This window comes from Sparus aurata, chromosome 3 (assembly GCF_900880675.1).
Source record: "Sparus aurata chromosome 3, fSpaAur1.1, whole genome shotgun sequence".
Lineage (NCBI taxonomy): Eukaryota > Metazoa > Chordata > Actinopteri > Spariformes > Sparidae > Sparus > Sparus aurata.
In genome coordinates, this window is record NC_044189.1 from 18,331,964 (window position 1) to 18,344,164 (window position 12,201).

Consider the following 12,201-nt stretch of genomic DNA (forward strand, 5'->3'; position numbering starts at 1 on the left):
GCGCGTTTTCTAGCTGGAAATACAGTCATTATTTTGAGTTAATAAAAAACAAAACACAAATTTTTGATCAATGGACGGCCCGGCCGAAGACAGTGGCCTGTTGCAGCCTTTGAACGCAGCATCATTACACAAACTGTCCGTGACTCACAGCGAGAGTGGGTTCACTTGATTACTAACCTGGCATAGCTGGTGTTGCATCAGTGGCGGAGTATGCCATCAAATTAATGTAAAATAAGCACATCGGTATACGCCGGGGTAGATTAATCAAGTGGACCTAACATGTCCCCTGTCCCTAGTGGATGTTATGCCTATGACACCGAATATACCGACATGGCCAAAATGACGTCGGTTATCGTCGTAAATTTCGGTATAGGTAAATTTTCGGTTTATTGCCCAGGCCTACTCCTAAGTCTTTACCTATCTGGGGTTTGTCTTTTTTAAGATGTTTTATTTGCCTTAAATCTTTGGGCTAGTTGAAAATCTTTTTCCACTCCTTTACTTTATTTCTTTATATCATTTCTTTTTTTGTTGATTGTATTTCTGTTTCTGTCTCTTCTGTAAATCTTTACTTTGAATTTGAACAAAGTTGCTCCAAAAATTGCTTCAGTCTTTTCCTTGGTGAGTACAGTACATGGACACATGTAATTAATACTAAAATGTACTGATATGATTTATCATCATCTTCGGAATTAAAGATCGCATTGTACACATGACCCCTGTGTCCGTCTGAACAGACTGCTCACTCCGCTCCCTCTGACTCATTCGGAAACTTGAAATGACAGGAAAAGGGGAGTAGAGAGTGGTGAGGTGTGAAATCTCTGTAACGAAGGACAGTAACAGGCGGCAAAAGTCGGAAATAATTGCACACAGTTTTGTTTAATGTTTATTGTTAAATGTTTTTAGTGAATTTCTTTTAAAATTAAATGAAATAAAAATGTTTTCTATACAGTAAAAATCACTGCTAGATATTTAACCCCCCTCCAGTCACATTTCTTCTTGTCTAATGGTCCATCTGTCTCAAACAGAGAATTGGGGCTGGTCATATGTATTTATTACCATGACAACCAGACTGCCATTCTGTCCAGATCAACATCACTAGCGTAGATTAGCAATTAGCATGGGCAAGCAGCATGAATATAAGCAGAGGTAGTGATAGCTGTCACTCAAACAGAAGTTCTTCTTGTGTATTGAGGAGTTTATTCACAATCAAACTGTAACCTGTAATGTACATTCACTACCACTAGACAACTTTAATGAATTGAACAATGTCCTTTAAAAATAAATGTGAAGGGTACAACATTTATTATTTGTATACAGTTTGTTTTTACCTTTTACTTGAGGTAGTTTTCCTTTCCTCTGTAGTAGCCAGCTATGAATTGAAATACACAGACTATGTGCAGCTAAAAAGCGATGCAGCAGCAAGCGGTAAACTCTCCCTCCCTCTTGTTGGACAGCGGGACGACCAGAGCCATGGAAATATCTGTCAGCTTAATGATTCTTGGAATTTTGTGCTGCTAAGTTTGAAGTGTTGTAGGGAGCACTTTCATGCCATTTTGCCACACCCAATTCTGTAACTCACAAAATGTCTTTAGGCCGGGACTCTGACCAAGCATGTTAAGTTTGGGAAAGATGCGACCCTATACCCCCAAGTTACAACAACTTCCTGCTCCTTGTCAAAATGACAACATTTGACTTCTTACAACAATCATGCTGTTGAACTTCTACACCCTAATGATAACTTTTTGTCTGTGAGGTGTATTTTATAGGACAACCAAGTTTGAGGTGGTGTGGAATGACCTCCAGGGAGAGTTTTATTAAAGTAAAACCCCTGTAAATGGCCAAAAATACACTCAATTTAAACACTAAATTCAAAAAGTGGTGGACTGTTCTTACTGGCTGCCAAATTTCCTACACTGCAGTAAAATGTATTGCAAGGGCTACTTTGTTTAACTATTGTAGGGTGCGCTATTGAGCCATTTTCCCACACACAGTCCCGAGACCAATATCGAATATCACCCTTTTCTACAGTTGACATGTGTGCCAAGTAAGTTTTTCAGCATTGCTGGCCCCTCTGCAACAACTTCCTTGTGAATAGTTGGTCACCATGGCAATGCAGTTTGATGAAAACTTACAATTTCTGGACAGCATCATTGATGTCTTTGGGACATCAAAACACACAAAGTTTGGGGCAGATTGGATAAAGTTTGTGTGAATTAAAACAACTTCCTGTTTCATTACATCACCTGTGATGAAATGTTTTGTTTGCAAAGAAGAAAGAAGAAATTCTAATTTTTTTGACATTTCTAACAGTGATGCTGTATAATATAGTCAATATTTTTTGTTATCTCCGCCAATGAAGTTATGTTTTACCAGTGTCTGTTTGTATGTTGGTTCGAAAATTTGAGGAAAAAAAAACATAATCTAAGTTGTTGGTGGATCAGATGATTGTACATGTGTATCAGTATGATAGATGCACACAAAGAGGGCTCTGGGCCTTGTCGAATCTCGGAGGACAGCACTCCTCTACCATCAGTGAAGCTGCCGTGGAGACACATGGAGCTGAGATTAGAGACAGTGACATCAGTGTGATGTCATTATGTGGACAAAGTCAGTTTGGACCTGTAGAGAAAGAGGAGGAGACATTACCATCTCACTTTCTCCCATCTGTGCCTCAACTAACTCAGTGTTTGAGCCACTTGATGAGGGAGATCTAATTAATTGACTCAGTGACAGCAGCCTGCTGCCAGGCCCCCGGCAGAACCTTAAAATAGGTAGGGACATGGACTGAGAATAAATAACAGGACTGAAGGTTTTATTTGTATCTTCTGGCACACAGGTGTGAACATTCAGTTCAGTCAGCAGCTCTTGTGTAGTTGAAATCTTGATGTGAAGAATGTGCAGCTAACCACATTACAAGCTACAACTACAAGCAAAATGTGGCCAGTGTACTGTAATCTGGGGTATATTTTGACACTGCAACTCTGAGTAAGTCTTGTAGATGTGTTCTGTGTTTTTTCTCGGTTAAACCAAAAAGGCAGGCATATAGGATTACAGGTAACTACAGTTGAAATGGTTTTCAGAGTTACTTGTATGGCTGCAGTTTACAATCATTTGACAATTAGTTAAACTGCGTATCTTTTTTCTCAATCAAATGATTAATTGTTTAGTGTATAAAATGGCAGAAAATAGATACAACTGTGCATTACAATATTCTAAAGGGAAGCTAGATGGCTTGTTTTGTCTGACCAGTAGTCAGTCCAAGATATTCAATTTTATCTCTAGTTACCTGCATATCTGTGCAAAATGTATATCTGCGTACAGGGGCTGCAGCTAGTAATTATTTCAGGCTAATCTGTCGACTGATTGATAATTTTTTTTGCCAAGAAAGGTGAGTAAACAGCAAAAATCACATTTTCCCAGAGGCCAAGGTGACATCTTGAAAGTAGCAACTCTTCATATGTTAGAAGCTTGGATGAATCTTTAATTAATTAATTATTGATTCTAATACAACAATATTAATATATAGATTTATTTTTTTCTAACTAATTTTTTTGTTCAGCAGTTCAAACTTTTTCATATCAAGGGCCCCTAAACAAATAAGACACAAATAAGACCATGGACCCTATTTGATAAGCTTTTGTCCCAGTGCCTGTGATAATTAAGCCTATAGATGTCTTGCTATAGAAAGTGTATGAAACCTATGACTGAAACACAGTCATACATTCTATCATTGTGTTACCTATTATGGATGGAATTATACTGAAACTAAATTATCTCTGTTCATGCGGGGGACCCTCTTGAACCCCCTCAAGCACCCCTGGTGGTGCCTAGACCCTACTTTGAAAACCACTAGTTTAATTGACTGATTGTTTCAACACCAGATTGTACCGGTGTTTTTGCATGAAGCCTGTTTACTACAAATCACATTCATTTAATGTATTGCCTACATGTTTCCTAAGCTTAGCTTAATGTTTTACATTTCTGACAATGTAAGCAGCAGCTGGTATCCATACATTTAACTACAGTGTGAAAAACAACTTTTATGATGGAGGTTTGATAGCTGAGGAGCTATTTTGAACTTGTTTTGATATAATTTTAATTGGTAAGAAATCGTGTTTCTTTTATACATATATAATAATCAATTTTCAGTAAGCAACTGTCTGCCACATTTCTTGTGCAGGTGAGACAGTTGATGAGCAAAGAAGGAGGATGCAGACCATGAACATTGCACAGCCATCAACAAACGTCATAGTGCAGCCATCAAAGGTGAGCTCATAGTTTTCTGTTGATGATATAAAGTTTACCCCGTGGTGTTGTAATCAGCCTTGTGAACTCAATAATCAGTGCAGTGAGAGAAAAGGGCAATGTTTTGAGAACAAAAAACTGTTTGTAAGTCTTAGATTTCTCAATATACTGAGTGATTCAGCTTTGAAACCAATCCCTGTTTGGATCCCAGCTGGCCTCTTCCTGCATGGCCCATGCAGAACAATCTCTACTGGTGTGATGTTGACAGGTGCTGAGGGCCCAGGCAGAGCAAGCGTGCCAAAATGTGCCACTACCATTCACCATACTGGCTTTAAACCTGAGCTGAGACAACAGCATCCAAAGAGCTCTGCTGACCCTCTGACTGTTGTTACTTTCACTTTATGAGTTTTAATACTTGCTTAGTTTCTAATTAAGGACATTTTTGTGGACAGTGGTGTGTGTATGTGTGTGCGCGCACCTTTTGTCCATATGGCATCCTGGAGCTTCCACATGGCACACAGTTAGTGAGCGGCTCATCCCTCTTGTTTTAATAACATGGTGCAACAAGAAGCACTGCGATGCAGCAACATTGTAACCTCACTTCAAAGCCTACATGTGCAACACACACACACACACATAAACAGTGTTCTCAACAGAAAACTGTGGCAGTTATTAACAGTGAAAAGTTATTATCTCACAAAACAGTGTAAAAATGTATATATGTAGATATAAGCCAAGTTTTACACCCATTAAGCTGAGCTAAGCAACAACCTGTGCTTGTAACCCGCACACTGTAAGAGCAAATAAACTAAACTTTTAAGTTTATTCAAACCACCTACATTTAGTTGGGCTACAAGATGCGATGTCATATTAAAAGAAATACAAATCTTGATAATTATTATTATTTTTTTTAATCTTTGAATAATTCGAACTTTCATTTATGTTTTGTATCAAATTTTCAATAGTCATGGCAGTGTGTTAGCTCTTGTACCAGTTTTCATCAGTAACCATAACTGTCTATGAAAGAGGTTATAGTTAATTTCAATTTGAAATTTTAATTACTAGTGCAGTGCCCGTAAGAAAAGTGTATTCCTATAAAAAAGTGGGAGGTTAAGCAGCTTTTTCATGGATGGCCAAATGAGGCTGTGTTTGAAGGTGGGACGTCAGGGATATTTAGGTTTGTTGTGACATCCGATATTCCAGGGTATAATTGGCTGTTTTTGACTATTTTTGATTTTGCCATTATATTTCACCTTAAAAGCTATTTACTTGGTGTCATTATTTTCAGCACAACCTCACATGTGTGACTGTACAGTTCTTTTTTCATTTTGACATACTGTATTAACACAATGTTATATGTTTAACAAACATATAATGCAAATATAAATTGTTGTTTGCTAAATTTGTGCATACATTTAAAAAATGTACAAAGTTATATGTAACTATTTACATTTAAATGCAGGCAATGCTCAGGTCTGCCTGAGCTCCTTCCAGCTGAATGAAGAGCTGCACTGCTTCTCCTCATTCTGACTCATTAAACAAAAAACCGACTCCACTACACACTAAACACACTACACCAAACACTACATAACACACTAACTACACACTCCAAACATGCTAAATGTCACAAATCTCTCAACTCTCAATATCGCTGTCTACACACCGACCATCGTTGCATGTCAGTCATCCACCTAGGTCCCTCCCACAACTTCCTGTTCCTCAACAACCAAACTTGCTGCTTGGACACTTTCGTGACAAAAGCCCGTTTTTACCGTTTCTTCCTACACCAGACACAAAGCAAACGTGACGGCAATGTTCGCGAAAAAGCGTGGCGGACATTATTTACCTGAGGTCCGGTTTTGGACGTGCCAATGCGTCCGGTCCGTCGCCTCGGGAGGTGGCCCGTGTAGCTAGCGGCTAGCAGCTAGCTAACGGCTAGCTACACACGAACATCCACAGATTCCGATTCCAGTTTGTTGTCCGCACGTCTCCAGATCTCCTCAGACCCGAACAGACTCGGTCCGGACTCGTTTAATCACATTAATCCACAACAGTCAGTTTAGATGCACAGAACAGAACAGAACAGAACGGAACAGAACGGAACGGACCGAACCGCCGGCAAAATCCCGGTCCAGCTCACGCCGCTGCAGGTATAAATCCGCTTGTTTCTTCAGGTATGTCGTGGGCTTGAGCTCTGCAGTGATTGGCTCTGGTGCGCACGTGGCCACGGTGTGCAGTGATTGGCTCTGGTGCGCACGTGGCCACGCCATGTTGAAAGTCTCGGGTCAGTGTGATCCTTATCCGCAGAGATATTTGACCAACAGACACATACAAACACACACACACAGACAGACAGAGATTCCATGCATGTATAGATAGATGTTCAATTTGATAACTCACTCCACTCTCACGTGAAAATGCTGTTCATGACTGAATAAATTACCAGTTAATAATTTTTTTTTTGAAATGTGTAAAATGATACATCCTTGAATTAATCATTAATCAATGGCTCTAGAGAGAGAAAGGGAGCTGGAGATAGATACAGAACTATTATATGAATATATGATGATGATGACAATCCTTCGCTATACATCATGAACTGAAATAAACCTAACCCACACATTCAAGCTTTATAAATAAAACCCTCTGTGAACCTTTAGGGAAGGTTCGCTGAAGGTTCTCTGAAGACTATTTTCGTAAAACCTTGATATAATCTACAGGGAACGTTCCATGACAGTTACATAACAAAAGCTATAGAGAACCCTCAGGGAACGTCCCCTAATGGTTCTCTGATGGTTACACAAAAACCTTCAGGGATCCCTCAGGGGACATTTCCTAAAGGTTCTCTGATGGTTATACATATTAACCCTTTGAGAACCCTCAGGGAACATTCCCGAAAGGTTCTCTTAATGGTACACAAAATAACCTTCGGAGTACCTTTAGGGAATGTTCCAGACAGTTAATAGTTTTTCGCAAAAAAAACCCTGTAAAGAACATTCCTAGAACTTAGACCTTGAACTAGAACTCATAAAGATATGCAGAAAAATACGAACACAATTCTTTACTGTATACATAATCATAGCTTTCTACTACAGACATGATAATAATTCCCAGGTGTAGGATCCTTGTTTTGTGTTTTGTTTCATAGAAACTCTGTTGGAGAGCATAACAGAAAACCAGACCTGGGACCCTGTTCCTCCACCCTCCCTCCGTTTTAGTCCCACAGGAAACCGCCGCCTCTTAATTGCAGAGGAATAACCATTTCCTGTAACATCTTCTCTACATTTAGTGTCACATTTGCCTTTAATTATATGTTAAACTACAAAACAAAGTCTCAAATCTGCCTCTCCAGATGAATTTCAAATCCAGTCCTGCGCCACTCTGAAGGCAGTACATGTTACAAGAAAAGATCAATTTAGCATTTAAGAAAAGATGGTTAAGACAAGAGCACTTCATGTTCAATGCATGTGTAAGCCACACCTACATTAGACAGACTCAACCTCAGGCTCAATGAAAAACAACATGTGGGCATTTCTCTCTTCAAAGGTTAAGAGTAAGGACATAATGTTGTGTTCCCTCTAATGAGCTTTGCCCAGTAGGTTTGCATTTAGTTCCACTTCTTGAAGTTTTTCTGATACACCTTACAGCAAAGTATCACCCTAAAGTCATTGCTGCATATTGTCTATGTTGTGCCTATGTAGAATGTTACAGAAGTAAAGGCTGGTGTCTGCTCTCTCAAGATACCCTAAGTTGATTTTAAATATCAGTATTAACTTTAATATGTAACCATATGCCAGTGCCACAGCAAATAAGATGCCAAGTAGAACGAGCTACAAAATTGTTAACTTTTAACTTTTTAATTGTTAAACAGGAGCACTGTAGTTTTCCTTTGTTATAGCTCATTCAGATCATTTCTTTTCTTGAAAGAATGCAGTGCTAGTGTGGCCATTTTGACCCTTCATAAATTGTTTATGGTGACCAAGGATCAACGTGGTGGTGATTGTCCTGGATTGTCCACAAATAAATTGTATCCAGGTTTAACATGGCAACAATAGCATTGCACAGAAATTGTTTTAATTGGTCTATATAAAGGGAGACTATAATGATCCCATTTATTTTAATAATGAATGATGCTGAATAAAACCAAATTAGGGCTCTTATATTAGCTTGTAAAGATGGATCGTTGGCGAACGAATCAGTTCGAAGGAATGACTCTTAACATGAACAAACTGTTCTGATTCCACGTTTCACTTCCCTCTCGTTAGTTTTTTCGTTCTCACAGACTAGTTGCTGTGTTGTTCACTGTTTAGTTATCAGAGTGGTGAAGATGACTGAGAGCCAGCCAATCATATGCTGAGTCTAGGACACTGTCGTCGAATTTTAGCCAATGAGAAACAGGAAAGCCTAGCAACCGTATCCTTGAAAAAAAAAAAATCATTTTGTTCGTAGCTCATCGTTCTCATTCAGTCAGTCAGTCACCCTTGGCTAACCTTCAATACATCAATTTAATGTCAAGGTGAATAAACACATTATCCACTGTTGAGTTGTCTAAAAGTACACATAATCATGAAGTTGCAGCTATGCATTTGCCTTGAACTACAGTGTTATGGTGACCGTTTGCACGATCGCTTAAGAACGGGGGGCTGAACGACGTTGTCCCCGAAACATGACTGAATGAACGAACGAACGATATGAACGATTCTTCCTGCCGAACTGACCGACGGGAACTGAATCTCGACATCGAACGATGAAATCCACCTATGTTAGCTTGTGATTAGTCGGCTTGTAATGCTTGTGTTTTCTCCAACAAGTTTGTATTTACATTAGAGATTGTTGATTGTGAAGACAAAGGAAGTTGACAAAAACTCTGTGGTCTTCTACTTTTAAGTTATACGAATACTTGTGCTTACTAATAATAATTACTGATCTCTGATCTTTTTCCTACCGTTGCTCAAATCTCAAGGTGGTTGAAAAAATATAAACACGGTAACTGTGTGGCAAGGACGAAATTTTGATTTCAGAGGTGGAGGGGGGGGACAAGTATTTTTAATAAAACTCCAACTCTTTCACCCAATTCTGTGTTTCACCTTGTTAGTCAACTTCACTCCAACTCAGTACCACCAATTTTACACTTATTTTTGGAATATATGGTAAACAGACCTCATTTTATAGAGGAAAAAACTTAGTTTTACAATTCTCATGAGTTTGGATGTATAAAATCACATTTGTAATCCGAGGTTTTATTGTATTTTTCCCTAAATCTTTCATTGTTGGTGTTTTTTGCAGTTGCAGCTTTTCAACATAAATGCCAAGTCTAATTTATTTATTTTTCTTAATCAAGGAAGAAGACGCTGCACGTTTTTCTTCTTCACCTTTTTCATGTATTGTGCTTCCTTTCTGTCAGTCACTATCACATTGATGATCGCCATGGCTCCGGTGCAGCAAAACAATAAAAAGTACGACTTGAAATGTAAAATTTCTTCGTAAAATATGCAGAGGAAAGCTCGGGAGAAGCAGCTGCTAGACGTTTCTCTGTCGACCCCAAGAGAGTGAGAGATTGGCGAAAAAATAAAACAGAGCTTCAGCGTCTGTCCAAGGAGGACAGCAACAGGGCCTGGTGGAGGGAGGAAGAAGGCTAGCGAGGAGCTTGAGATAAACATGTGGGAATGAGTTATCAGCAAACGGGCACGCCACGAGAGAGTGTCCCACAAAATGATCAGGGCGATGGCGAAACAAATGTACACCACCGTGAGTGACAGCAGAGGTGAGTCGTTTCCTCTGCTGCACCAACTTCACTTGCAGAAGACGCACAACTGTTGAATTAAAGCCTGGTCCCAAATAAACGCCTGATCTGTTAAGTGATTGAAACAAATAAACGCCCTGGCTATTATTTGGTCATTTACATCCTGGCTGCACCTAATTACCAAACATACATACACACACACGCAAGGCAGATTAATAAGGACTCCTGGGCAACTAGCAGACCGGTGTGCAAGCAACATGGGGTGACAGCGGGGACGGCCAATCACACAAGAAACGGCGGAGCCAATCGAGGAGCTTGTGGGCGGTCTAAACTAAGGGAAACAGGCTTCAGCTTGAGGGGCCGTTTTCCGCTTGGTCCTAGTGCTTGACATGTCTTTGTTAAATATAGCGTAACATGGTTTTTGGACAGTAAAAACTGCAAGGGACCAAAACGGCCTGTTGAAAAAGTGCAGGGGACATGTCCCCTGTGTCCCCCCCCAAAATTACGCCCGTGCTGTGTGGCATATAATTGGAGCAGGATACGATCTGATTGAATACAATACCTGTTTGTGGTGGTGTTATAAGTGGGTAAACTCTGATGCTGAACTTAGTGTGAAATAAGCCCTCTCACTCACAAATGGTGAAATAAAATTCATTCAGGAGTCCTCGAAAAACACTGGAAACTTGGTGAAGTAATGACTATGGGTTGTACTGTGGCTATAATTGGTTAAGGCTAGTTTTGTTTATGACAAACTAAATAAGTAGAACATTTCATTTGGCATGTATATAATAATTCCCCTGTTTGGCAATGTCAAGATGTTAAACATTTGACACAGATGTGCAAGAAAGAAATGCACAAACTTACGACCTGAGCAAACCTCTCTGATAGCTGCAGTTTTATTGATAGAAAATGAAAATAATATGTGTTGTATGTTATGTACATTTTCTTTCTAACTTCTATTCCATCTGATCATTACTTATTTAATGAAAAGTGTACACATTTCAGCTATTAAAGGTGTATTGCACCTGTGCAAATACAGTGGAATGCCATCAACTTAAACGACTCAATGGTGGTATGAACAACATTCCTCCATTCCATGTGCATTATTACATGCCACATTGAATTACGGTGTGGTCACTGTAATTAAGCAACATGCCTTCAGTTCATGACAGCATTACAGCTTTGTTTTCAGTATTATGAAAAGCTGGTTGGAATGTGCATTTTATTGCAGCACTTGACACAAAATCTAAAACTAAGTTTAAAGATAACTTTCCCAGACCTTTGTGTCATTTAAGTAGTCTTAAAACCCATGCAAAGTGATTCCTATTTAGGCATCTAGATACAGCACACCTCCACTGCTGATATGTGAGCACTGCTGGTGAATTTTCTTTTTTTTATGAGAGGAGAGGAAGAGGAGCGGATAGGATAGTGTTTTCGTTAGTCCATATTATTTTGCGCTATGGACACTTCATTTAAAGATCAATTAACACCCCTGCGAGTAAAGTATGGAAGCAGAGAAGAGATTACTTATTCTCATAACATTAACATTATATTATTTTATGCTGTCACACACTTGTCAGCAAAACTTAGAAATAAAAAGGACTCCGTCTCATAACTTTAGAAACTAAAACTGTATTTTTTCTCGCCACTTACGCTTTATATCCAGACCTTTCACACACACAATTAAAGCATATAAATAAGGAACTTTGCGCTTTGCTGTACATGTCAGCAAAAACGATTATAGCAACAAGCATTCGATAGATGTCAACACTGAAGCAAGAAATGCTGAACAAAGTGTCAGGATCATCATTCTTGCAGTAAGGGCAAAAAACTACCCTGCAATATCACATGAGTGTCGCACAGTAATGTTACAGCCAAGACAGTCATTTGATGCATGGGGAAACACTAATTGGTGAAATATACATCATTTGGTAGATCCATGTTGATACAGAGACAGTAGGTATTCAGCATTGTTTTCTTCACGTTGGGGGCCCCGCCTACTGTGCACGGGGGCATCGTGGTGTGACAGCCGTCAATCAAAGACAGGTTCCCCCAGATATTAATCATTATACAGACAGGATTTATAAAGGATTGTCAAAAATGTAAGTCTTTAATGACAAACTGAAAACTGTTTTTTTTACAAAGTTCTGTCAATTAATTGAAAATATATAATGTAAAATAAGTTACTGTATAAGTATTTACCTACTTTAAAT

At 39.1% G+C, this 12,201-nt stretch overlaps 1 protein-coding gene across 2 annotated transcripts in view; it reads left to right on the forward strand.

Annotated features, from left to right (window-relative positions):
• umad1 (UBAP1-MVB12-associated (UMA) domain containing 1) overlaps nt 1-12,201 on the forward strand; it is a 30,270-nt gene that overhangs the window by 12,598 nt on the left and 5,471 nt on the right. For both annotated transcript variants that reach the window (XM_030412160.1, XM_030412159.1), the window contains exon 3: nt 4,181-4,266. In XM_030412160.1, the coding sequence (XP_030268020.1) occupies nt 4,181-4,266 (86 nt within the window). The remainder of the gene's footprint in view (nt 1-4,180; nt 4,267-12,201) is intronic.